The following is a 27,673-nucleotide window of genomic DNA, read 5'->3' as shown; positions in this document are numbered from 1 at the left end:
ACATGGCTTCTTTTTTCTTTATTTGTATTCTGCCTTTTGTGATGATTCAAAACAAATTAAATTTAGGGACTGTTGTAGGTATTTTCTCATCCCTAGAGGACTTACAATCTGTTTATAACTGAGGAAATGGAGAGTAAAGTGACTTTCCAAATGTCACGAGAAGAATCTGCAGGATTTTGAACCCTGGTTTCCCTGGTTCACAGCCCACTGCTCTAACTACTAGGCTATGCCACGAAACCTTGCTGTATCTGTCATACTAGATCTTATTCAATAAAATAAAAAGTTATATTAAAGAGACCATAGCATGTGTAAAAAAAAAAAAAAAATCTTTCCTGTTCGTAGCCCAGATCATCCAGACAAGTGGGTTTATGCATCCCTACCAGCAGATAGAAGCAGAAAACAAAACTTTGAGGCACTGCTACATAACTGAGATTGCCACCTGCAGTCCCTCAGTATTTCTCTGTCTCCAGCAGATGGTAGAGGTGCATACTTGCAGTCTGGAGGTGTTTGGAAAAAGGATAAGAAGATTCAGCTCCCTCGAGGTGTTAGGTTCCTTCGTGGGTCAGCAGGGGGTTTGGCAATTCCTGTCAGGACTCTGCCCCTTTTTGGTGGGGGAGGGGAGGAAATAGCCAGGGGTCCTGGTTCCCTTGCCTCTTCTGGGCCTTTGTCTTCCTCGGTGGCCTAACTCCTCAGCCTCCTATCTCCAGAAGCAGGGGAGTAGAGTAGCTCTTCCCTTGTTTGTTTCTTTGTGCCCTGTCTCTCTTTAATTTAGTTTAAAAAAAAAAAAAAGTTGAAGTAGGAGATCAGCAGCAGCCCTGAGCAGGGCTAAGGAGTGGGTTTTTGTTGCTTTCCTGCCGAGAGGCAGGCTAGAGGGAGTGGGCTGAATTGCCATCCTCCATCGGAGTCAGTTAGTGCTGAATTTCAGCACCAGGGCAGCAGCGAGTGTCTATCGTGGCAGCTGCGTTTTATTTTTAGGCCTGACCACCCCAACATGCCAGCTCCTGTGCAGTGTGGCAGACTTTACTGCGGCTGCAGTCTGAGGCAAACTTACCTCAATGCGGCCTTGTTTTTCCACGAATGTGCTTTGGGGGGGGGGGGGGGGGGGGCAGGACTCCCGGGGAGCAGTGAGAGAGTGCAGGCGGCTGGAGTCTCAGCTCCTGAGGCTCCAGCAAGGGGAGGGGTCAGAGGAGCCGGTGGCCATTTTGGCTGCACATGCGGAAATGCGGGCTTCCATTTCTGAGCTCCGGGATTCCCATCCCATGCTTTTTCTGGTGGGAAAGGAACCTGCTGGTGGCAGGGAATGGAGTGGGGCTTGTGACCTGGAGGCTTTTTCCACAGGTTTTGTGCTTCTCCTTCATAAGGCTTATTTAGCCAGGAAGGAGTTAGGGGCATAGTGGTCCTTGCCTAGGAAGTCCTGGATGGCCAAGAAGGGTAGAGGGCCTATGGAGTCTGGAGGGATCCTATGGATGCTGGGACTCTGGTGAACCCCGGAGGAGGGTGATTTGTCGGATAGCCTGGATGATCCTGAGCAGCTTCAAGGGGGTCCGTGGTACCGGACAAGGATCCTGTTAGTGCCCTGGGAGATCAGAGGCAAAACCTGGACCGGGATCCATTGGAGGTCTTGGGGGATCCCTTGCAAGATCCAGACCCTCAGGCGGTTCCGGTCATGGAAGGAGATGGCCTGCGAGTGGTCCGGCTGTTCCAGAGAGAGGAACTGGGTCCATTGATTCCCCAGGTTCTAGAGGAGCTCAGCATTAAAGATATCCAGGAAGAATCTGACAAGGAAGGAATGAATCTGCTCCTGGAGGGATTGTGGGGACCAGGTGAAGAAGTTGGATCGGGAGTGGAAATCTCCTGAGGGGGGCCTGAAGGTCGCAAGAGCTAAGAGGGAATTATATCCCTTGCCAGAACAGACCTTAGAGTTATGGAGAATTCCCAAGGTGGATGCAGCCATATCATATCAGCTGTTACTAAGAAGATTACCCATCCCGGTGATGGGAGTGGCAGCTCTCAAGAATCTCCAGGATAGGAAGCTGGAGATTCTGCTCGTGGCTTTTTGAAGTCTCAGCTTTGGCCCTTTGGCAGCGTTGTGCAGAAGGCACATGATAAGCATTCAGGAAAGGCATCTGAAGCAGCGCAGGTGGCCTGTTTAGAGGTGGGAGTGGCCTATGTGGCCGATGGTCTGGACTTCTGCCAGGAGTATGGTCTCGAGGGTGGCAGCACGAAGGCTCTTGTGGCTATGAAATTGGTTAACAGATGTGTGGTCTAAGGCCCAGCTGTCAAACCTCCCTTTCAAGGGGAAGATCATCTTAGAGGAGGATTTGGAGAAGCTCATGAAGCAGTTGGGAGATTCAAAAGGCAATAAGTTGTCTAAAGACAGGAAGGGTCCTAGGAAGTCCTTTCTGCCGCAAGCCTATTTTTCGAGAGGCTAGGAGATTTCGAGCAGGCAGAGCCCCTGTCAGGCATCGCAGAAATAGAATTCGGGCAGACAGCAGCCCTTTCAGAATCATCGCAGGTCCCCAAGGGATGGTGGGTCCCAAGGGGAGAGCAGAAGTAAGGTCGAACAATGAAGGTGTGGTGGTCCACACCTCTCGGGAAGTTATCGGAGGGAGGCTTTATCTTTTTTTATGAGGGGTGGACCAGAATAACATCAGACCAGTGGGTCCTAGAGGTAGTAAGAGATGGTTACACCTTAGAATTTTCACAGCCACTAAGGACGCTTTTGTAGTCTCCTGCTGCTTTTCCCAGAGTTAGAGCAGGACACACTTCAGCGCTTGCAACTTCTACGTGCCATTGTTCTGGTGCCCCCTCAGGAGAGGGGGTAGGGTAGGTATTCCATCTACCTTGTGGTGCCAAAGAAGGAAGGGACCTTTTCACCCATTCTCGATCTGCAGAAGGTAAACTCTGCCTTGGGTGCCACGTTTTCAGATGGAGACTGAGCACAGTGAAAGTGATGGTGCGCAAAGGGGAGTTTCTAGCGTCCTTGGATCTGTCGGAGGCCTACCTTCATATCCCATTTCAACCTGTACATCAGCGGTTTCTGAGGTTCATGGTTCTGGGAGAGCATTTCCAATTTCGAATTCTTCCCTTTGGGTTGGCAACGGCGCCACGCGCATTCACAAAGGTGATGGTGGTAGTGGCGGTGGCTCTCAGGAAGGAGGGTGTCCTGGTACACCTGTATCTGGGTGATTGGCTGATTCGAGCAAAGTCAGAGGTAGACTGTGGTTATTCAGTCCAGCAGGTACTCCAGCTTCTGTGGGCATTGGGCTGGGTGACGAACCTCACAAAGAGTCATCTGAAGCCGACTCAATCCTTGGAATAGCTGGGCGCTCACATCGATACCTGACCAGGGAAGGTGTTCCTGACTTCAGAAAGAGTCCTCAAGTTGCAGAGTCAGGTTCTTTGGTTGTGGAACCTAATCTGTGCCCAAGGTCTGGGATTACCTGCAGGTCCTGGGGTCCTTGGCTTCTATGCTGGATTTAGTGCCATAGGCTTTTGTTCACATATGTCCTCTACAGGGGGCTCTGTTATCCCAGTGGAATCTGCCATTAAAGGAATTTCAGCTTCCTTTACCATTGGCAGAGGATGCCAGGTTCAGTCTCTTCTGGTGACTTTTGCGGCACAATCTGGAGAAGGAAGCGGATCTGGAAATACATGACTGGGTATCAATAACCACAGATGCCAGCCTCTCTGGATGGGGGGAGTAATTTAAGGGAAATTGGCCCAGGGTCAGTGGTCGTCAGAGGAGGCAGCTTGGTCGATCAATCGACTGGAAACCAGGGCAGTGTGCAAGGCCTTGTTGGCGTTTCTTCAGCTCGTTCAGGGCAAATCGGTGTGAGTATTCTCAGACAATGCAATGACAGCAACGTACATCAACCGACAGGGTGGTACGAAGAATAGTCTAGTGGCGCTGGAGGTGCAAGAGCTGTTCGTGTAAGTGGAGAAACATTTGGAGAGACTGGCTGCTTCTCATGTGGCCAGAGTGGACAATGTGCAAGCGGACTTCCTCAGCAGACAACGCCTGCATTCGGGGGAATGGGAGTTGTTGACGGAAGCCTTCACCTTGCTACAAATAAGGTGGGGCAAACCAGTGATAGACCTCATGGTGACTCCGGCAGATTTGAAAATGGATCACTTTTTCAGTCAGAGGTTGGATTGGAGGGCATCAATATGCTCATTAACTGTGGCTGATACACCTCTTGCTGTATGTGTTTCCTCCGAGGCTGCTCGTAGGACAGGTGCTGCAATGCATCGAAGCTCATCTGGGCAGAGTGATTCTGGTCACTTGAGTGGCTGTGTCTGCCATGGTTTGTGGAACTTCTGCATCTGGTGGTAGATGGACCCATTCGTTGGCTCATCTCTCAGGGTTACTTCGTCAGGGACCCATATTTTCAGACCGGGAGGATCACTTCTGTCTAGCAACTTGGCTTTTGAGAGGTGGTGGCTCGGTTTGAAGGGATATTCGGAGCCGGTGATTGCAACTTTTGCTTCAGGTGAGAAGACCTTCCACTTCAGTGGCTTATGTCAGGGTATAGAGAGTATTCAAATCCTTGTGTTTGCTGAATAGAATGCACCCCTTAGAGGTGGATATCCTGCAGATTGTGGACTTTCTGCAGTGTGGGTTATCTAAAGGGTTAGCATATAATTCCCTTCGGGTCCAGGTGGCAGGATTCAGGGAAGACTGTTGGCATCTCATCCAGATGTGGCTCATTTCCTGAGAGGGGCGAAGCATCTGCGTCCTCCGGTGTGGAAGATCTGTCCAACATGGAATTTGAATTTGGTTCTTCAGGTGCTGTGTGAGCCACGTTTTGAGCCAATGTGAAGGGTGTCGTTGAAGGATTTAATCCTGGACTGTTTTTCTGATGGCCATCTGTTCAGCTAGGCGAATTTTGTCGTGTAGGGACCCTTTCCTCCGTTTTTTGGATGATGGGGTTTCTCTATGCACGGTTCCTTCCTTTTTGCCGAAGGTAGTGTCCTCTTTTCACCTTTTTGAACTTGGCAGCTAATTATTCAGTGGCTAGGGAACTTCACTTATTGGATGTGCATTGTATCCTTTTGCAGTATCTCAAGGTGACAAATCCCTTTCAGAGATCGGATCATCTGTTTGTCTGTTTAATGGAGCAATGAAGGGAAATAAAGCTTCCAAGGGCATGATTGCTCACTGGTTAAAAGATGATAACTTTGGCTTACATCTGCACGGGCTGGCTGGTGCCAGAAGGGTTGTGAGGCGGAGTGTCAACTGCTTTCTCCATAGGAGATCTGTCGTGCAGCGACATGGTCTTCTCTTCACATTTTCACCAAACATTACCACTTAGATGTGCGTGCTGCAGAGGAAGTGATGTTTAGGGAGAGTGTATTGCACGTGGGTCTTTCGGGTTTCCGCCCAGAATAGAGGGGTTTGGGTACATCCCACTCATCTGGACTGATCCAGGGTACGAACAAGAAAGGAAAATTGGTTCTTACCTGCTAATTTTTGTTCCTAAAGTACCACGGATCAGTCCAGAGACCTGGCCCCTTCTGGCGAAAAGCTTCCTCGCTTCTGGCTATGGCTAAGCTGATTGAACTGGCATTTGATTTGATCAGAGTAATAAACTATACATAGTTGGTATATGTTTGTTTTTTTTTATAATTTATACTTTATTCAATTTTTAAATTCAAAACAATAAATAAAATTAACATAAAAAGGCAATAAACAGGAAAACTTATTACAAGAAGACTAATACAGTCAAAAGTAAATTTGATTGTCACATCTATACTAATAAACGAAGCTTGACCGTGCCGCAAATGCGCAGTAGAGAGCAGCTCTACTGCGCATGCGCGCACATCGGCCAGAGCGCAGCGTGTCAGGAAAAAAAATGGCGCCTGCTCCTTAGGAGCAGGACCGGCAGCGGTGGCGGCGAAGACGAGCGCGCGAGAGGCAGGGAGGAGCAATAGTGGCGGCGGCGGCGACGCGCACGAAAGAGAGGCAGGGAGGAGCAGTAGTGGCGGCAGCGTGCGAGAGGCAGGGAGGAGCAGTAACGGCGGCGGCACGCGCACAGGAGGGACACCCCCTGTCTGCCGGTTGTGGATGAGCTGGGAGGAGAGTGAGGTGGGAGGGGAGGGGGAGAGAGTGAGGTGGGAGGGGAGGGGGAGAGAGTGAGGTGGGAGGGAGAGGTGGAGGGAGTGAGGTGGGAGGGGAGGGGGAGGGAGTGAGGTGGGAGGGGAGGGGGAGGGAGTGAGGTGGGAGGGGAGAGAGGGATGTGGGGGGGGGAAGAGAGAGAGGGAGGTGGGGGGAGGGAAGAGAGAGAGGGAGGTGTGGGGGGAGGTGAGAGGGAGGGAGGTGTGGGGGGAGGTGAGAGAGAGGGAGGTGTGGGGGGGGAGGTGAGAGAGGGAGGTGTGGGGGGAGGTGAGAGAGAGGGAGGTGTGGGGGGAGGTGAGAGAGAGAGAGGTGGGGGGAGGGTGGAAAGGAAATGGACCAAAAAAAAAAATTTAATGTAGCCTGTTGTTACGGGCTTAACGGCTTGTTTATCCAATAAATGAGGGTCTTTATACGGTAAAAAAAAAACTTACATAATACAATTAACGAGGAGAGGGGTAGAAATCTTTATTTTTACAGACCTGTTTCTGCTGCTTCAACCTGATTTTCCTTTAACTCTTTATCTCTCAAAAAACTTTCTAGATGTTGTGGCATACTAAAAATAAATTTCTTGCCTTGATAATTGACTAAACATCTACATGGGAACCTTAAATAAAAAGTTGCACCCAATTCAATAGTCTTACTTTTCAAAACCAAAAACTGTTTCCTGCGAACCTGAGTGGCCCTTGAAACGTCTGGAAAAACATACATTTTTTTTACCACAAAATAATAGTTCCCTATTTTTTTTAGAGATTTTTCAAAAATAAACTCTTTATCCTTTTCTAGGGAAAAAGATACAAGAAGAGTAGCTCTCTTATTTATGATGTCAATAGATTCTTCCAAAAAAGTAGACACTCCTGGGGATTGTAGGGTCTCCCTGATTCCCAGGAGTGTCTCTTAATTGGAGAGGAAAATAATAGATCTTAGAAATGATTGGAATCTCATTATCTTTATATGCTAAATTTTCCTTAAGATATTTTACAAACATCTCATAAGGAGACAAGTCTTGTATAAGGAAAATTTACAAACCGCAAGTTTTTAACTTTTAAACAATTCTCCAAATTCTCTATCTCATTATGTAACACTGTATTATCTGAAATACAGTTAGATTCAACACTTTGAGCGTTCTGAATTTTCAATGATAAACTATTTACCTTAGATTCCAATTCAGTTAATTTTTTCCCCTGATCTTTAATCATTGATCTAATTCCACCTACCATAGCTGAAAAGGATAAATTCATTTGTGTTACATTAGTATCTAGTTTCTGCAGCATTCTCCACAAGTCACCCAGAGTAACATTGGTGGCATCTACAGCAGTCTCCTGTATGCCACCAATGTTTTCAGAGGGGCTTCCATTTACTCCCTGTTGATGAATATTCAAGGGTTGTAAAGCTGCTGAATCTACATATAACTCACCTACATTTGCAAAACTCACACTTGCTGCTTCATTTTCAATGGAATTGCCCTCCTCTGTAAATCCTGGGGGCTGTATAGGAGTTGGTCCAGCACCAGGACTTAAAGAGACATCTAATATGTCTCTAACACTGTCCTCTCTTGGCAAGTTGAGCCTACTTAGATGAGCATCCATCGGACCGAGTCTTAAAGTAGCTGGAGAGGAGGTGATGATCTTGGCCTTCCTCTTGCGCCCCATATATCCCAAAACAATTGCAAAATAAAATACAGCAATCAGAAGACAGTCAAAGCCAGTCTAAGCCATACACGGGGTTTTAAAGCCCCAGTCCAGCTGACAGTCTCTCTGCAGAAGCCCTAGCTGCAGCAGCTGATTTCAGTCAGGGCTTACCACGAGTGCTTGGAGGGCTCCGACTGAGCTCCCTTCTCTCCCCCTTCAAGGCCCTCAGTTGGTATATGTTTTGTTAAATGAAGGGGGCCTAGTTTGCAGGGGGCTCCAGCTTTGTCTCTATCCACCCAAGGTTTATTGGGGTTTAAGGTGGACATCTTGGCTTGGATACGAGTCAATACTGAGCAACTGCAGGTGGCACTCTCGGTTATGTAGCAGTGCCTCAAAGTTTTGTTCTCTGCCTCCATCTGCTGGTAGGAATGCATAAATCCACTTGTCTGGACTGATCCGTGGTACTTCAGGAACGAAAATTAGCAGGTAAGAACCAATTTTCCTATAGCAATGAACAACTTTACTCTGGCATTTTGGGTATTTTGTCCATAATGGCACAAACAATGGAGAAAATATTTAAAAATGCCATGAGTATCTTGGGCAACTAGAGCTGCAAGTTATTTTCAAATGTTTAAAGGTTGCTATTCTAGTACAAATTTAGATTTTTACTAGTTTTAGTTTGTAAATTGCTCATATCTATACAAGCACTTGGGTGCAAACATTTAATTCCAAACAATTTTTTCCATAGTAACGTAGTCCTTTTTTGCCATCATTTACTAACCTGGTCCAAGTGTGCTCAGATACAATTCCTCCAGTTGGGTAGATAACATTACAAATTTTATGCTCATAGTTCTGTGTTTCACTGTAAAGCCCGTTTCGCTGCATTTCGTTTATTGTGAACCGATGAGATGTTCCCAACGTTCATCGGTATATAAAAACTACTAAATAAATAAATTCCCATCCTCAACACTTTTCCCACCACTGCTTACCACTTCAGGTGTGGTTTTTTTTTTTTTTGGTTTTTTTTTAATTTGTTTCACTTTTCAGACATTTTTCAAAGTGGGTCCCATTCGGGTCCTGTAGGTATTTCTCTTTCCCCAAAGGGCTTACAATCTTGAGGGCCTCATTTACTAAGCATTTTTCCCAATAGACCCAGAATAGGGGAAAAGTCTTAGTAAATCAGGCCCCAAGTTTGTGTCTGAGGCAATGGAGGGTAAAGCGTTTTGCCCCAGGTCACAAGGAATGGCAGCTGTACTTGAACTCTGGCTTCCCTGGCTCACAGCCCTGCTGCTCGTAACTACTGGGCTATTCTTCCCCACTCCATCTTCTTCTGTGACCAACACTAAATCAACACCCACGTCCCTTTCCATGTCCCACCAAGTTTTCTAATAATCCACAAAGCCTCTGACCGAACCATCCAGCAGCACCATGCTCATTGATTTTTAACCACTGTTACTCCATGCAAGTTTCTCCATTGTCTTCTTGGAAAGCCCGATGTAGTCTTGCCATATTTTTTTGGATTGTAACTGCTGCTCTGTGCAGGTTACACCTTGGCCATCCCTATGATCTGTGGTGCCATTAGATCATGATTCTGATATCCCTTTATTTTTTTCAGGTAAGAATCCTTGGTTTATCCCTTAATGTTATAAAGTTTGTTTAAAATTTTAGCTTCCACCACCCATTCTAGGAGGGGGGATTCCAGGCATCCCCCCACCTATTCAGTGAAAAAATATTTGACATTCCTGATTCTACCCTCTTGGAGCTTCAAATCTTGACCCCCTAAGTTCTACAACTTCCTTTCTATTGAAAGAGCTTTACTACTTGTGCATTAATATATCTTTCAGGTATTTAAATGTCTGTCATGTTCCCCTATCTCTTTAGGTGCATAAGCCTCATCTCACATGACTTTTAGTAGAAACCCTGTACCATTTGGTTAAGATCTTCAGAGGGATAGCAGTGTTAGTCTGGTGTAGCAAAAATGACAAGAGGCAGGTAGCATCTTATAGACTAACCAATTTATTGAGGCATGAGCTTTCAAGGACAGAGTCACTTCATCAGGTGCAGAATGCCAAATGCATGTTTTAATCCTGAACTAGTAGAGAACCAAATGGGGCTCTCCACTTATAACCTTTCCATGATATTGCTCACAAAGATATTGAGCAGAGCCAGCCCCAGGATGGATCCCTGAGGCACTCCATTAATCTGCTTGCTTGTTGTGCAGAACAAATTTGTCAGTTGACTATGAGTATCGGTAATATTTTATAGACTTCAAGGAGCATAGTGGATTTTTTTTTTCTCTTAATGCATTTGAGAGAGATTGCTGCATTCTTCCATTTACTATGAATGGAAGTTCTGTTCCTGGCTGTACCCAAGCTAATCTGAAGACTATACAGTATAACTGTAAATTGTGCTATAATTTGTAGCCCGCAGCTAGTATCATAGAATGCTGTAACAGTACATAAATAAAATGGTGCTTGACAGCATTAGTCTAGAGAGGATTAAGGATAAAGGCTCAGCTTTTCCACCGCAAAGCAAAATGCATATTACCTTTTTCTACCTAATCTCTTCCTTGCTAGTGTAGTTTTTGACCCTGTGTTATCTTGTAAATATGAACATTTTTGCATTTTTATTACCAAGTAATGAGGGATGACGTGCAAGCTGAGTTCTCTACCTTTCTCCAACATATTAAATGAACATGCTGCTGTTTCAGAACAGTATGTAGATGCTTAGCCTATTGTAGTTTTATCATAAATGAGTATCGGTCTTTCTTTAGACCTGTATTTTATCTTAAAATAGTTACTCATTTATAGATGCTTGTATAACAGATAATTCATGAAGTAAATTTCAGTATCTGTAGTTTATGCATACAGAAAAATATTAAGTTCTGTGATCAAATCAAGGTTGGGATTTTTTTTTTTTTGGGGGGGGGAGGGAGGGGGTAATTAAACAGCACCTTCAGAGGAGAAATGTGTTGTCAGGGTCATACTCATCATAAAAACAAAAAAAAAACCACAATGTGAACCATGTACTTCTGGAAATTAATGATTTGATTATGCTAAGTAGCTGGTAATCTAGTTCTGTTTACTGTACCTGCTTAGTATATGCCAGATGGAAGAGATTTTAATCAAAATCTAGAAATCTGTTCCTTACATCTCCTACTGTTTCCCCTCTTTTTTTTCCTATTTCTGTGACATACTGATACATATTCAGAAAAGCAAGTTGGAAATTTGTTGCAGTGATACCCTTGGTAAATTGCAAAGATTAACAGCAGACGTTCACTGTGGTTGATTTCTGTTGGGATTCAGAGGTGCTCTGCAGGGTTTTGCCAATGCACTAAATAAACACTTCGTAAATATTTTATGACCGGCCTTAAGCTGGCAAGCTATGAAATGTAGCCTGCAGACACTGTCCACTGGGATGCTGAGAGCAGCAGTGCTCGTATGTTGTTTGTTTGTTTTCCTTGGCGATTGTACATTTTTAGCGAGAATTAAACTGTAATATTAATAGATAAGAACATATATTGTATTGGGATACAAAAGTCCTATGTGGCGCCCAATGACCTTGGGCATCTCAGGTTTTCCCCACTCAGTCTCGTATGGAAATTTAGAATGAATCCGGTTGTAAAGCTTATTTATAGAGATCTGACTAAAATCACAGATCTGACTCCTCTCATTTGTCAAACTCTAATGTCTTCCAGTCCTGGAGAATGTGCTGTGTTTTTGCCTGGCTAACTAGTGAGAATGTCCTTTTCTGTGGAGGACCTTATTAAGAACAAGTCTCTAGGTAAAAGCTGAGCTTGGCGCTGTGCTTGATTAAAGGCACAGCCTCAGTATTCCAGTATCTCCAACCTGACCACTTTTGAGACCATTTCTGCCAATGGTGGAGAACTCTCAGGTTTGACTTCTTTCAAGTCAGAAGCATTTGAATTCAGATACCAGCTTAAGTGGGAAGCTGATATAAGTCCTACGTTAACCATCAGCAAGTGGACATAAATCTGAGACTTTAGGAAGGCCTCCATGTGTTCACCCACTTGGACAGCCAGTACTAAATCCTATTTCTCCCAAGCTACTGAACAAAATAAGGCCTAATACTTTTGAAGTCTCTGAAGTGTCTGTAACAATTCAAGCCCCACCATTAAGACCTTCCCCAGCTCTGCTGAACCTCTAGCTGTGGATTGAATCTATCTTGCTGTTGAGGAAAAGCACACTTTCTTACTGTTAGCTTCTAGGCTTTCAGTGGCTGCTCAGGCTGATGTTCCTTAGTAAGTTTAGGCTTAGAAATACAAGAACCTGTTTGGAAATCTCTTCATGTAATGTCTGTAGCCCTACATGTGCCAGTAGTGCTCACTGTACTCCTTTAGGTGGCCCTGGCCTACAGTTGTGCTTGTGATGGCTTTTTTTTACTCCCGTCCCTCGAAGTATTTTTATTGGCTTAAACACAGGAATTAGTGTAATATGTTTTTCGAGGATTTGTGTGTAATCCTGTTTCTACAGGTTCTTTTTACAAAAACATTTTATATTCCAGAAAATGACAGTCTGTTTTTTTTTGTAATAAGCCAATGTACAATGTGACGAGCTAAAACATCTGTTCATACATTCACATTTCTGATTACAGTGTTAATTCAGTCTGAGGTAGTCTTTATTATACTCTGTGGGGCAGATGCAACAAGGTGCATTCAGCAGAATGCAGTTTTTATCTTCTGTTATGCACATTTTTTTATGTGCATATATTACTCCCAATGCAGAAAGGAGTTTTCTACACAAACAGGCGAATAAAACCGTGCATCCTGCTTACTGCTCTCTTATGGAAATCTCATGCAAATGAAGGCATTACCTCTACTCTCTCTTCCCTCCCCCACCCACCTAATGCAGAGAAGTGCCCAGGAACTCGGGTTTTCATCCTAGTCAGAGATGGAGTAAAGTTTCCAATATTAGTGTCAGACTATGGACAAAAGCTGACATTCAGACACCAGGATGGAAATCAGGATTTATGTGCAGAGAACATGCAATGCATAAATATGGTTTATGAGCTCAAAAAACTTTCTGCCCTGAAAGCAGGTTTTGTGTGCATAAATCACTTATGAGAGACTTCCCACAAGTTTAAAATATGCTTTCAGCCTTTGCTGAACGCACATTTTAACCGGGGTTTGTAAGCACATTTTCCAGTCTGCTTTTTTTTTTTTTTTTTTTAAACTGCATCATGAGTTTAAAAAAAAAAAAATTTAACCTATGCTTTTAAAACTCTGCACTGAAACTCAGCGCATAGTTTTTAACCCACAAGTTATTGCATCGTCCCAGTATCATCCAGAGGGAAAAGTATGGTGAATGGCCACTTGGAGAACCCAGGAGGGCAAATCTATGAACCTCTCAAACTGCTACAAAAAAAGGTTTTGCTTATAAATGTTTAATTCCCATAAATCCTTTCCATTTCCAGTAAATTAATCAAGATCTTAATCCAGCGAGCTACCAGCATGGGCTCCTTAGTCATTTCACCAAAATAGCTTTTCCTGCTGCCACTACACAAAGCATGAAACCTTCTGCTGGTTTTGTTTTACAGTGCATTCTGCTTTTGTCCAGTAACTGAAAACATTTCATGAAATAGTATTTGCATGGGCATAGTAACTTGTAGAACTTTCACTTTTCCCCCTCAAAAGGACATTAGTTTGCATCATTGTAAGTACAGATATTTGCAGGTACAAATAGTATACGTCATTTGTTTCTACTCATGATACTTTGTACACCAGGGGTCTGATTTTAAAAAGCATTTACATGCGTAAAACTGGATTTTACGCATGTAAATACATTTACTGGAATAAGTGGGTTTTTGAAAATTGCTATAGTATATGCCATTGAATTGCCCATAGGATTTACTTGCATTAGTACCAGTGGCCTGGATTGGCCACTGTTGGAAACAGGATGCTGGGCTTGATGGACCCTTGGTCTGACCCAGTATGGCATATTCTTAATGTATTTTACTCGAGTAAATGGCTTTTGAAAATTGCTACAATAGTATATCACATTTACGTGTGTAACTCCTTTTGAAAATTCGCCTGTAAGTAGAAACTGCCATCTGTTTTGATGCTGTAACATAATGCATGTCATAATTTACTACTTTATGATAATTAATTCAAACTATCTTTGAAAGAAGAGACAGTATTAATAAGCTAGTGTTGCGTGTTTTTTTTTGTTTGTTTGTTTTCATTAACATAAGCTTTATTGCCTTATGAGAATAAATGTTGATCTTTCTAGATTAGTCAGTTTCTCTTGTAACAAACAAGGCAGGGTATAACTAAATTCTTGTCTCTTACTTCTCATGTGAATCTAAACGTGTATCATGCAAAGTGCTATTTTTCCAAAGCAAACTGCCTGCAACGTAGTTGCTATATTAACATTATAAGAATAGATTAAAAGAATAAATAAAGCTTACTGGGCAGACTGGGATGGATCACTTGGTTCTTTTTCTGCTGTCATTTACTATGTTACTTATAATTATATACCAGTTATTTTGTGAAAACCTGAATTCCAATTTAGTCTCGAGTTGCAGTCTTTAGAGCAAAAGGTTAGGGGTAGATTTAAAAAAAAAAAAAAATACGCACGCACGTCCATGTGCGCACGCTACCCGGTGCACACATGGATATGCAATTTTATAACGTGTGCACATGTTATAAAATCAGGGGTGGGGTGCGCAAGGGGGGTGCACAGTTGAGCTAAATTTGCGCGGCAACACAATCTGCCCTTCCTAGTTCCCTCCCAGTCCGCTCCAATTAAGGAGTGGACTGGTAGGGAACTTCCCTACCACCTACCCTAACCTCCCTTCCCCTTCCCCTCTCCTCCCCACCCCCTAAATGTTTCCTACCTTCGGTTGTTTGTTTTTTGTTTGGTTTTTTTAAGTTGCTGCTCCTCTGAGCAGATGCAGCTTGCACGCGCCAGCCCGCACGTGCTCCCTCAGCGCAGTGGCAAACGGCTGCTGTACCAGTGCCTCCAGCCCACCCTCCCCTCTCCACCCCCTTTTCAGGCCCCAGCACTTACTCACATACCAGGGTTTACGCGCGTGGCCGGGTCCGTTTGAAAATTGGCCCGGCGTGCGTAAGGCCCGGCCACACGCATAAACCACAGGATTTACGCGCACCAGGGTTTTAAAATCCGGCCATTAACTTTTAGTATTTTGAGTTGCAAATAAAATTTAAACATCTCACATCCTATATATGATTTTTGAAAACTGTTAACTCGATCCTTTTTTTTTTTTTTTTTTTTGTGAGATAGTTTGCCTTTATACACTTAAACAGCTTATCTTAACCAGACGATATGGCATATTTCAGAAACTTCCAACAAACTTCCAACTTCCACCCATGATAGTTTCTCACATGACAGCATTTCCCAAACTGAGAGGCAGGGGGCAGTTTGATTAAAAAAAAAAAAAAAAAACTGCTCTGCTCAACACTGCAGTGTTTCAGTGCACCAGCGGCTGCATCAGGGGCCACATATATATATCATCTAAACTTACCATAAACAAAAGTTAAATACAAATCTAAACCAACTTTCAAAAAGAGACAAAAAGATGAAAAATTCTCATTCTAAGAACCGGACAACAGTTTCATGGTTAAAGATGGCTGCTGCAAGCATTGTTGTTACATTATAGCTTTTAAATATTCTTCTGCCAATCAAAAACCGTAGAATAAAAATGTCACGGTGTCCAAAATAAATGTACCTGTCTCAATAAAACGTTTTGTAAAAACTTTAATAAAATACTTACCACTCAGTTTCCTTATTTAAACCATCCAGCATTGCTTTACCATTTAAAAATCCACCTTTTGTTTCTGTTGCACTAGAAAAAGTGAAAACTCCCCAACTAGTGATCTTTTCTGAGGGTTTCTAAAACTGCAGATTTCAAGTTCTCAAGGGGTACGATTTAACGGACTCCAATGTGAAGCTAACGGTGCTTCCCTCCTTCCCCGGCATACATAGCTCATATGCTCTTGGATTATGGTACAGATCGAACGTGTGGTTTTGCCAATATATAACAAGGATATCGAGCTATATGAATAACGCCAGTAGTTGCACAAGTGGTTTTTCAGTTTGATAATTGCAGTGTTCCCGTTACTGGTCAGGTTAGAAATACTCAAATCAGACCTCTTGTTCCATATTCAAATTAAATTTGTTGTAAAAAGTCCTACCTTCAAATTGCAACTCTTAATGTAAGTTTGAAACCCTATCTAAATCCCACAGATTTTCATACAGTCTTGCAATAACTTATTCTCACAAAACTTAATTATTGTATCTCCTTATCTGAGCCTTTTTTTTCCCCACCTTTCAAGCACTACAGAAGATCCAAAAACAGCAGTGTTGGTATTGATTGGCTCCACCCATAGTTACCACATCATGCCTGTATTGCACACCCTCCACTGGCTTCCTGGTCCAGTGGAAGCTAACTTTTTTTAAAAGCTTTTATTACACAAAGAGCTTTTATTACACAAAGAGCTTTTATTACACAAAGCTCTTGGTAATGATAAGCTAATAGATATTGGCTCCCTCCTGAAACCTTAGATGAGTCAAGGAGCTAAGATCCGTTGGCTGCTCTCGTCTTGATGTTCCAACCACATGGTCATTTAGGCTTGTGGAGTTTCCTGAAAGGCTGTGAGCTGGGCCCTTAATGTGGACTCTCTTCCTGAGTAGCTGCAGAAAGAGCCTTACTCTACCACCTTTAAGAAGCAACTAAAATTAATTTCCTTAAGGAAGCTTTCAAGTTTGAACTCTGATTACATTTAACAGTCTCTTTCAAGTATGTAAGGGCTCTCCATTCTGCACTGGTATACTGGCTTGTAAATAAGAGATCTTACAATATGAACAGATTGTCAACTTCAACAGATTTGTTCAAGTGTGTTATAAGCCACTGACAACATTGGACCGCACAGCCTATAAATGTTTTAAATATATTGAAACGTTATAAGGTCTGGGAAGACTGTTGGAAATGGAGGATATTGTTTCTTTGATTTGTATATTCTGTTATGGTCTTTTTTTTTTTTGGGTTCTGATACCCTCTTCATTGTGTGTTCGTTCTTGGTCTGAAAAGAAAGGTTGGTTCTCTGTCTTTAAATAGAGAAATATATATATTGAAATGAAGTTTGGTAGGTTCATTGTTTTCTCTCTATTTAATATGTTCTTAGGTTCAAAGTAGAACAAAGTATGGATCTGAAAGAAGTTTTGAGGAGTTTTGGGATCAGAGAAGTTTTCGACAGAAATGCCGATCTCTCTGCAATATCTGGTAAGGCTTTAAAAAAAAAAAAAAAAAGTACATTGTAGCGATTGATTTTAGTATTATTTTAAAGTTTAAATAGCATGCATAATTATCAGAGGCCCTAAAATGTGCGTGTATAAGTAGCTCTGAAAATTGCCCTGGCCGGTATGCGTACATCACATGGTTTTGCATGAACTTTTATATGCATATTAAATAAGTGTTCCAGGGGATGGAGTTGGAGCGGGACCAAGATATACACACACTTTTGTGTTTTGAAAGTATGCTTGTAAATCTGCGCGTGCAAAATTACACTGCAGCAGCTGGAAGGAGAGGGGCAGGAGAGATGTAACTAGTTGGAGTTTGGGGATGCTGGCTGGGGCGAGGAAGGCTAACTGGGTGGGGGGTGCAATGTGCAGGCTAGCTGGAGAGAGGAAAGGGGTGGGAAGAAGTGTTGACTTGACTGGTAGTGGGGTTGGCTGGTTGTGGGAGAACGGCTTGCTGGGGATGGAAGGGGCTTGAGAGAGTGATGGTGTGAGGAGTGGGTGAGCGAGGGACTGGTGGGGACCTGCATGAAATTGGAATTAAGGGCCTGAGTTACTAATAAGTTTTCCATGTCAACACAATGGGGTAGATTTTATAAATTTACGCAAGCGCGTACTTTTGTTCGCTCACCAGGCGTAGCCGCGCAAATCTTATAAAATCCGGGGTCGGCACGCGCAAGGGGGTGCACATTTGTGCAAATTGCGCGCGCCGAGCCCGGCGCGCGCTGCCTGTTCCCTCAGAGGCCGCTCCGAAATCGGAGCGGACTCGGAGGGAACTTTCTTTCTACCCCCCCCCCCCCCCACCTTTGTTGGCAGATTTACGCCGAAAGCAGGTGTAAATCTGCCTCCGGGCCATCACCTGACCCGGGGGCTGGTCCGGAGGCCTCAACCACGCCCCCGGGCCAGCGCCACACCCCCCGGTCCCACCCCGAACCGCCCCCTGACCCATGGACACGCCCCCGGACAAGCCCCCTCCTGCCCCTTTTACGAAGCCCCGGGACTTACGCGCATCCCGGGGCTGTGCGCGTGCCGGCGGCCTATGCAAAATAGGCGCGCGAGTAAATCCGGCCATTTCTAATTATTTATGTACAGGTGTACACAGAATGTGCAGTTCATGAAATTTACAATGTGTTGTGCTATTTGCTATCTTGTCCTTGCAGAATGTGATTAACTAAGTCATAGACTTTTTATTTCAAACAGTGCATTAGATGTCTGCTAATAAAGTGGTGACTGTTTTGAAAAATAAACTTACGGTTTCTCTCCTTTCATTGTGTGGTTTTATTGTTAATGGTTCAGAAGGTACAAGGTTTGGCCTCCACTTGACCTTGCATGCTAGAATGCCCTGGCACATTCAAACTTGGCACTTATCTAGCAGGCAAGACTATGGCCTGCACCATTTATTTATTTATTTATTTATTATTTTTATTATACCGAGTTTCATGATAGGAATCACATCAACCCAGTTTACAATTAACAATGTGAGTAAAGGCAGAGAGTAACAAAGTAAAGAACATTTCCCAATACAAGAACAAATATAGTATGAAACTTAACAAATATTATAACAATATTTTGGATGTGAGAAATGTGATTTTATTTTGGATATTGGATATAACAATATTTTATATTTTATATATATTTTATATTATATTATATTTATTATATTATTATATTTTATATTTTATATTGGATATAACAATATTTTGGATGTGAGAAACCATACAAGTGAATGCTCAGTGTATGGTTCTAAGGAAGACAGCCAGCAGTAAAGAAGCTCATTACTGGGGACCTTCATTATAGCCTGTTGCCTTCTTCACACACCATACTGTTAGCTCACTTCGGCTTACATGGACCTGTATGTGACATGGACAGTAGCTTGCTGGCCAACACAAATTGTGTACCTGCAGAGCTTGTGTGGTGTTTAAGGGGAGGTTAGTCATTATCACACAACACTTGATATTTGGCCCCCTTATTTGTGTCGTCACAGAAATGGTACGTGAAAGCTCATAGGCTGTGTTCTTGCTGGGTGTTGTGACACTGTCAGCTGCTGTGACAAGTAAGGAGGAAGAGTGAGGGTAGTAGTCTTTTTCTTCACAATGTCCACAGGCAAAGAGCTGAGAGCCTAGACGGCTACAGCTGCTGCAGGGGAGCAAGCACACTTCCACAGACTGCCTGCCACCCCTGTACTGCAATGGCTTGGGTGTCAGTATAATATGTATAAGGTAAGGATTTGACCATACAGGTACCATCCAGATCCCGAAGACAGCCCACTACAGGGATGGCAGTCAGTGTGTGGAAGTGTGCCTGCTCTCCTGCAGCAGCAGCAGCCCCCTCTACACCCTCAGCTCATTGGTTGTGAAAATTGTGGAGAAAAGACTACTTCCTCACTCCTCCTCCCTACTTGTCACTCAGCAGCTGACCCTCTGTGACAACACTCAGCAAGAACACAGCCGTGTGGAAGGGAAAGTTAGGTTAGTGTACAAGTGAAGCGCCTAAAATGCAATGCAGACCCTGTCCCCTAGATTGTACAGCAGTTCCCTGCATGTACCCGGATCAGAGATGTTTTTAAAACAAAGCTCCGCCTTATATAGGAGAGTGCTACCTACAGTCCAGCAGTATTACTCTGTCTCCAAGCAGATGGTGGAGGTGCAAAACCTACAGTCTAGTCAGGATATTAATTTTCTGAGATAGTCAGATTTAGTTAGTTGGTTTTTTCTCTGGTCTGTATTAGAGGACTGTTTCTTTAATGAAAAAAAAAAAAAAGTATTGATTCAGCAATTTCTTGTGCTCAGCCTCCCAGAGGGTCGGCAGGCTCTGAGAGGGCCATCCCCTGCTGGTTTGAGGCAGCTGCCAACGAGGGTTGAGGACCCTATTGTTTCAATTTGGGCAGCGTGGGTGCGATACCTGGGAGCCCGGCTCACTCCACCCAGGCCAGATCAGCACCGTGGACCACTTCAGGCAAGTCTAAATTGTAAAAAAACAAAACAAAACCCTCCGTTTTTTACTTTCACTTTGTCGGGCCGCCTCTCCCTCTCATCGCAGGGGGGATTTTTGCCATGTTTTTGTCGGGGGGGGGGGGGGGGGGAAGCTGATTTTTCAACTTTTTTTCGGTGTGGTGTGCATTACTGGTTTCTCTGACGTCGCGGTGGGCCGTGTGTTGCGCGTGCGGCTTGGCCTGCACAGGTTTGTGTTCCAAGTGTTTGCTGGGGGGGGGGGGGGAGAGGGGTTTTCTGGAGCAGGAAAATCAAAAAAAGGTAGGAGTCTCTGCAGTAGCAGCAGGGGATGCTTAGCCTGCACCAGATCCTTTTCAGTTAAGCACAGGAACGGAGCCATCTTACACACGTTTCGTGCTGCTACTCAGTCCGCCATGGGGGAGGTGGGTTTTCCTCCTCCTCAGGCGAGGCTTCCCGAAGATAGGGAATCTGTGCAGCCTGCCTCCCCCGACACGGAGGACAGACCTGAGGGGGCTTCTGATTCCTCCTCCGATTCCAGCATAGCTCTCTGCTTCAACGGCAGGGGAGAAAGTCAGATACTTCACTTTCAATGCATATCCAGCATAACTCTCTGCTTCAACGGCAGGGGGGAATGGGGAAAGGTAGATCTGTGTACGGACAACAACCAACAAGGTCTGAATTGTTTAGTCTGGGTAAACAAATAAGCATGGGTGAGGCTTGCTTATTACAGGGGCTACTACCCCTAACTAAGCTAGATATTTCGCTTGGAGGCACTTCCAGCACTGCTCCCTCATTAATGGTGGGGGTGGAAGGGAAATGGAATCAAAAGGTTACTAGGAGCCAGGAGTAAAAGATAAGTATGAGAGAGAAAAAAAGGAGGTGTGAAGCTTGCTGGGCAGACTGGATGGGCCGTTTGGTCTTCTTCTGCCGTCATTTCTATGTTTCTATGTTTCCTCCTTCATTGTGTTTTTGCATAAAGCATTTAAGGCAAAAAAAAGCAGGGAAAATGCAGGAAGGGGGAAAGCTTGCCTCTTTGTGGATTAAGTCCCATAATCACAAGCGGGCAACAGTTCATAAGGGTGCTGGTTTTGTCAAGGCTAAGCGTCCCCTCTGCCCGGGGGATCCACAGGGGGGTACTGATTCCTCTATGCAGGATTCAGATCCAGATGCTCAGCCCCATATTCCACATGGTGCAGATGAGGGGGATCTGGATCCACAACTGGCGGCGAGGGGCTCGCAGGTCACAGAGGGTGATGACCCTAAGGTGGTACGCCTCTTTCGTAAAGAGGAGCTGCTTCCACTTATCCTAGCTATTTTAACGGAGCAGGGTATAGACAGCCCTCCAGAGGATTCCAAGCTCGGGAAGATGGATCCTGTGTTGCTGGGCCTAAGAGGTCCTGCCACCGCTTTTCCGTTCTTCTCGGCCATGGATCTATTAGTCCAGGAATGGGATACCCCAAACCTCGAATTGAAAGTCAGTAAGGCCATGGATAAGCTGTATCCTCTGCCAGAGGAGGCTTTAGAAATGTTGCATGTCCCTAAGGTAGACACGGCGGTTTCGGCAGTGACCAAGAAACCACGATTCCGGTCACAGGGGCGACAGCGCTTAAGGACCTACAAGACAGGAAGTTGGAGGTACAACTCAAAAGGATTTTTGAGGTCTCAGCCATGGGAGTTCGAGCGGCTATATGCAGTAATTTTGCACTGAGAGCGAGTCTTCGCTGGGTACAGCAGTTACAGGTCAATGCAGGCTTCTCTGCGGAGGAGGCTGCCCAGGCGAGCCAGCTAGAATCCTTGGTGCCTTACTGCACGGACACTTTTCACGACCTCTTGCGGACGTCGGCAAGATCCATGGTGTCGGCGGTATCTGCCCACAGGCTTTTGTGGTTGAGACACTGGTCGGCGGACGTTTCGTCTAAAGCGCAGCTGGGATCTCTACCTTTTAAGGGCAAACTGCTCTTTGGAAAGATTTTGGAGGATATGATTCAGTGCCTGGGAGAAAATAAGGTTCACCGTTTACCGGAGGATAGGCCTCGTTCTCGGAGTTCCATCTCATCTTGGGCCAGATTCTGAGGGAATCGAAGGTATCGTCCAGCAAAGGCGCCCAGCTCTTCCTTTCGTCCAGTCCCAGCCGTTTCGGGGCCGAAGATTCGGCATACCCGGGTCGGCTCAGCCTTCTCCAGGGCCCAAGTCTTCCCAATGAAGGGGTGCGGGTCCACTCCTCGGTCCCAGCAGTAGGGGGCAGGTTGTCCCTGTTTTTTGAGGAGTGGACCAAGGTGACTACAGACCAGTGGGTGCTGTCTGTGATAAATTAAGGCTACGCTTTAGATTTTACACGACTGCCCTGAGATCGGTTCCTAGTCTCCTTCTGCGAGTATGCCACAAAGCGAACAGCGGTGCAAGAGACATTGCAGCGGCTTCTACAGTTACGGGCCATCGTCCCAGTTTCTCCAGAGGCACAAAGAAAAGGGCGCTACTCCATTTACTTCGTAGTACCAAAGAAAGAGGGATCCTTTCAGCCCATTCTAGACCTCAAAAGTATAAACAAGTGTCTAAAGGTTCCTCACTTTCGCATGGAAATCCTGCGGTCTGTCATCGCTTCAGTACGAAAGGGAGAATTTCTAGCATCACTGATCTTATGGAAGCTTACCTTCACATAGGCATCCATCCAGATCACCAAAGGTTTCTTCGGTTCTGCGTTCTGGGACAGCATTTCAGTTTCGGGCTCTACCATTTGGTCTGGCGACCGCGCCCAGGACCTTCACCAAGGTGTTGGTGGTGGTGGTGGTGGTGACTCACTTCCAAAGGGATGGTCTTCTGGTTCATCCATACTTGGACGACTGGCTGATTCAGGCGAAATCAGTCGCTGGCCAGGGACGTGATCCACAGAGTGCTACAGGTTCTTCAGTCGTTGGACTGGATGGTCAACCTCTCAAAGAGCAGACTCGTACCCTCTCAATCCTTGGAATATTTGGGAGCTCTGTTTGACACTCAGCAGGGGCGAGTTTTCTTACCATGGAACACATATCCAAGTTACAAGGCCAGGTGAGGAGCTTGTTACTCAAGGGTACTCCCAGGGTCCGGGATTATCTACAAGTGCTCAGATCCATGATTTCAACTTTGGAGCTGGTGCCTTGGGCCTTTGCTCATATGCGGCCCTTGCAGTACACATTGCTATCCCGATGGAACCCAGTGTCCGAGCTGTTCCTTCTTCCTCTACCGCTTACAACGGCGGCGCAGGACAGTCTCACGTGGTGGCTGATGACGGACAATCTAGAATGGGTAGATGTGAATCAGTTATTTACTCTTTCGGATAATAGAAAGACTAGGGGGCACTCCATGAAGTTAGCATGGGGCACGTTGCTGATGCATCGAGTATGCCACGAAAAACATGATTGCCATAAACAATATGGCTTTAGGAAGGTAGACTGGGTAACAACAGTGGTTTTATTGGGCCTGGAAGGTGTCTATGATCATTACAGTTTTTATCGTATGCAATATTTGCCGTGATAATAGCGTGATCTGTGATAAATACTTTTTTCGGTGTACCACCCAAAAGAAAAAGTGTAGTTATTTCCCACAAAAAAATCCCACAATAATATGCGATAGTCTAACGCATGCAGCACTAGCACACCCTAATTTCATTAACCCCTGCCCAAACTCCTCCCACTTGATGACTAATTATGAATTTGCATATGCATTTTGCGATGCGGTATTTATCGCATGTGTTACGGCATTATCATGTGCGATAGGGCCTTATCGCATGCGTTACGGCATTAACGCAATTTGATAAATGACCCCCCTTAGAAATGTATCTGAAAAATATGCAGAAGTGGTAGATGAGCAACATGCCCATTCCCTTTTTTTTTTCTTTTTTTTTTTTTTAACAGAAGTGTTTGAGTAAGGTTAAACTTGCAAAAATTACAAATTTAGAAAAATGAGTCATACTTAATTTTTGTAAATGCGGCTATATTGTTTTATGTATTTGCCATATAGGGAGGAAACCTTAAAACATGTGCATTCCTGCCTATATATGCATGTATATGGGTGTGCGCAATTCTACTCAAGTATTTTATAGCCTGTGCCTATACGGTGTACACAGGTTATAAAGTACGCATACATGTACATGGAAATCCATTATTTTTCTTATCCGGACAATCTCTGATTTATCTGGCTAAGTGAGATAGCTGGATAAGTCTAAACAGCGCTACCTATTCAGCTATCTGACTTAGCTGGATAAGTTGTATTTTAAGACTTATCCAGCTAAGTAGTGGCTACTTAGCTGGATACATCAGAATTTGTCCAGCTAATTTGAAACTTGTGCAGTTAAGTGCTGATTTCAAGATTTAGCTGGGTAAATCAGAATGTATCCTGATAAATAGAGTACAACTGCTAAACTCGTGTATTTTTGCTTCAACTTTAAAAATACACGTGTGGAAATTTTTACCTGCATAATTTACACACACTTACTCAATGTAAGTCAGCTTTTATGCATGCACAGTACATTGAGAGAGTTTCTAACATGCACATGGTAATGAAAATACCAGTTTTATCAATTAGTCTACCAGCTTACCCAGTCCGTTTTTTAGGTCAAGACCCTTCTGGCTCTTCAACCTCCCCCCATTTCACCCAGACACCCCACCCCCACCAGTCAGTATTTCACTTTTAAGACTTTTACTATTACTCCTGATATAGAGCAAGTATAAATATAAGTGAGTAAGTTGCCAATTTATATGTGTAAATTGCTTATAAAATAGCAACTTAGGTAAATGTTGGCCCTGCCCTGGAACGCCTCTGGCCCTCTCCTTTTTAATGTGCTCATATTTACTCGCATACCTTTACATGTGTATTTTGAAGTTTAAAATAGTATATGCTATTTATGCACATATATGCTGATTTTTATGTGCGCAACTCTTCTGAAAATTCACCTTTAAGTGTTCAAGGTTACATATTCCAGAATAAAATTTATTTTGGTCTGCTGATGCAGAACCTTCATCAGCTTGGGGGTAAGTTGAATTGAGAGAGAGCACAAACAGTTAAACTTTTACTGACTGTGCACATTATGGGGTAATGAAGACAACAACAAACAAGGACTGAATTGCACAGTCTGGGTAAACAAATAAGTGTGGGAGTAGCTTGCTTGTTGCAGCGGTTACTACCCCGAACCAATTAAGCCTGTTACTTCACTTGAAAAGCATATCCAGTACAGCTCACTGTTTCAGCGGCAGGGAGAATGAAGAAATAGGATTTAGATCCAGACAACATCTAACAAGGCATTGATCTGAGCAGTATGAGTATACAAACATTGGGGTAACTTGCTCGATATGACGGTTACTACCCTCAAACTTTAAGCCTTATACTTCACTTTGATGCAGCTCCAGCACTGCTCTCTGCATCAGTGGCAGGGGTGGAAGGAAATTAGAATCAAAAAGTTACCAATAAGGGCCCTGAACTCAGCGGTCGGAGTAACAGATAAGTATGAGAAAATAAGTGTGAAAGCTTGCTGGGCAGACTGGATGGGCCTATTGGTCGTCTTCTGCTGTCATTTCTATGTTTCTATGTATAAGTTTTTAAGGCTAGTATCTGTTTGCAAGTCTAAAGAATTTGTGTATGATTAGGGAAAATAGACTTCGATTTATTTTGTGAACTAGTAAAGGTTAGTATTTCTTTGTAAGTATTAGAATTCTGGGTTTGCAAATGTTACTCACGATCTGAAAAGGTCAGGTTGTGTGTATGCACTCAATACGAAGAGCTCCTGCCTCTCAGTGAATGAGTCATATCTCTGGACATGAGTGGCAGACCTGGAATTGCTGAGACAGACAAGGGTATATAGAGGTGACCTTCAGGGACATAATAAAGTGGTCCCAAATCCATTCAAGCAATCCTTGTGCTGCTTTGGAGGAGCAAGGTCATCTGACAGGTCACCATCAACTTGAGTGTAGCAGGAAGTGATCCTGTAGCTAGGACATGGTTTCCAGGTGATGCTTTATGCTCGTGCACCAAGTATGTGTATCCAGGGACATGTGCCCAGGAGGAAAGCGTTAGGACAACCATTGCAGTTGGTGATGTATTCATTAGGAATGTAGATAGCCGGGTGGCTGATGGGTGTGAGGATCACTTAACTTATCTGCCTAGTGTGAAGGGTAGTGTACCTTAAGCGCCACCCGGATAAGATTTTAGGGAGTGCTAGGAAAAAGCTGATTGTCATGGTACATGTGGGTACCAATGACATAGGTTCTAGAGGATAAATGTAGGCTCTTGGGTAGCAGACTGACATCCAGAACCTCCAGAGTTGCATTCTCAGGAATGCTCCCCATTCCATGTGCAGGACCTTAGGCAGGCTGAGTTCCAGTGTCCAGTAGAGGATGGGCTCCATTTTAATCAGTGTGGAACTAGGATGCTATCACTAACATTTAAAAAGGAGATGGATCAGCTTTTAAACTAGACTATGGGGGGAGGCAAACAGTTGCTGAGAAGCTCAGGGGTACATTTTCAGAGCCCTGCTCGCCTAAATCCGCCCAAAACCGGGCGGATTTAGGCGAGCAGGGCCCTGCGCGCCGGGAAGCCTATTTTACATAGGCCTCCCGGCGCGCGCAGAGCCCCGGGACTCGCGTAAGTCCCGGGGTTCTCGGAGGGGGGCGTGTCGGGGGCGTGTCGGGGGGCGGGCCCGGTCGTCGCGGCGTTCCGGGGGCGTGTCGGCAGCGTTTTGGGGGCGGGTACGGGGCGTGGCTACGGCCCGGGGGCGTGGCCGCGCCCTCCGTACCCGCCCCCAGGTCGCGGCCCGGCGCGCAGCAGGCCCGCTGGCGCGCGGGGATTTACGTCTCCCTCCGGGAGGCGTAAATCCCCCGACAAAGGTAAGGGGGGGGGTGTAGACAGGGCCGGGCGGGTGGGTTAGGTAGGGGAAGGGAGGGGAAGGTGAGGGGAGGGCAAAGGAAAGTTCCCTCCAAGGCCGCTCCGATTTCGGAGCGGCCTTGGAGGGAACGGGGGGAGGCAGCGCGGCTCGGCGCGCGCAGGCTATACAAAATCGATAGCCTTGCGCGCGCCGATCCAGGATTTTAGTAGATACGCGCGACTACGCGCGTATCTACTAAAATCCAGCGTACTTTTGTTTGCGCCTGGAGCGCAAACAAAAGTAGGCTGTTCGCGCTCGTCTGAAAATCTACCCCTCATTGTTCAGAGAGATGTATCTTTCAACGATACTTGCAAAAGAGGGAAGTTAGAATATCCCAGTAGAGAGGGGGTGATTAAGGCTGACGTAGCCTAGACAGATGTAGATAGAGCATCCAGAGGTAAAGAACTCTAAATGGCCTGTACCATTTGCTAATAAACTGGTTGTGAATAGAAAGAGAAATGAAAGAACAAATAAAAACATACTTTTAAAATGTCTGTATGTGAATACCAGAAGTCTGAATAGTAAGATTGGTGAGTTAGAATGTATAACCTTATATGAGAATACATTATAGGCATTTCAGAAACAAGGAGAAAAGAGAATAACTGGGACACTGTGATACTAGGGTATAAATTATATTGACATGATAGGGCAGATCCAATTAGTGTAAGGCTAGAGTTAAGCATGCTAAAAATCCTGCAGGAGACAAAATGCACTGTGGAATCATGTCTAGCAATTGGTGTATACCTGGCCAAAATGAATAAATGGACTATGAAATGCTAGCTGAAATTTTTTTAAAAAGTAAATAAATT

The 27,673-nt window shown here is 44.7% G+C and overlaps 1 protein-coding gene across 4 annotated transcripts in view; it reads left to right on the top strand.

Annotated features, from left to right (window-relative positions):
* The window catches only part of SERPINI1 (serpin family I member 1), a 118,746-nt gene that overhangs the window by 83,106 nt on the left and 7,967 nt on the right, over positions 1–27,673 (top strand). For all 4 annotated transcript variants that reach the window (XM_029615007.1, XM_029615008.1, XM_029615005.1 and 1 more), the window contains one exon: positions 16,910–17,007. In XM_029615007.1, coding sequence (XP_029470867.1) covers positions 16,910–17,007 — 98 coding nt within the window. The remainder of the gene's footprint in view (positions 1–16,909; positions 17,008–27,673) is intronic.

The sequence above is a fragment of the Rhinatrema bivittatum genome, chromosome 9, assembly GCF_901001135.1.
Source record: "Rhinatrema bivittatum chromosome 9, aRhiBiv1.1, whole genome shotgun sequence".
NCBI lineage: Eukaryota > Metazoa > Chordata > Amphibia > Gymnophiona > Rhinatrematidae > Rhinatrema > Rhinatrema bivittatum.
This window is presented reverse-complemented; position numbering and strand designations above follow the sequence as displayed.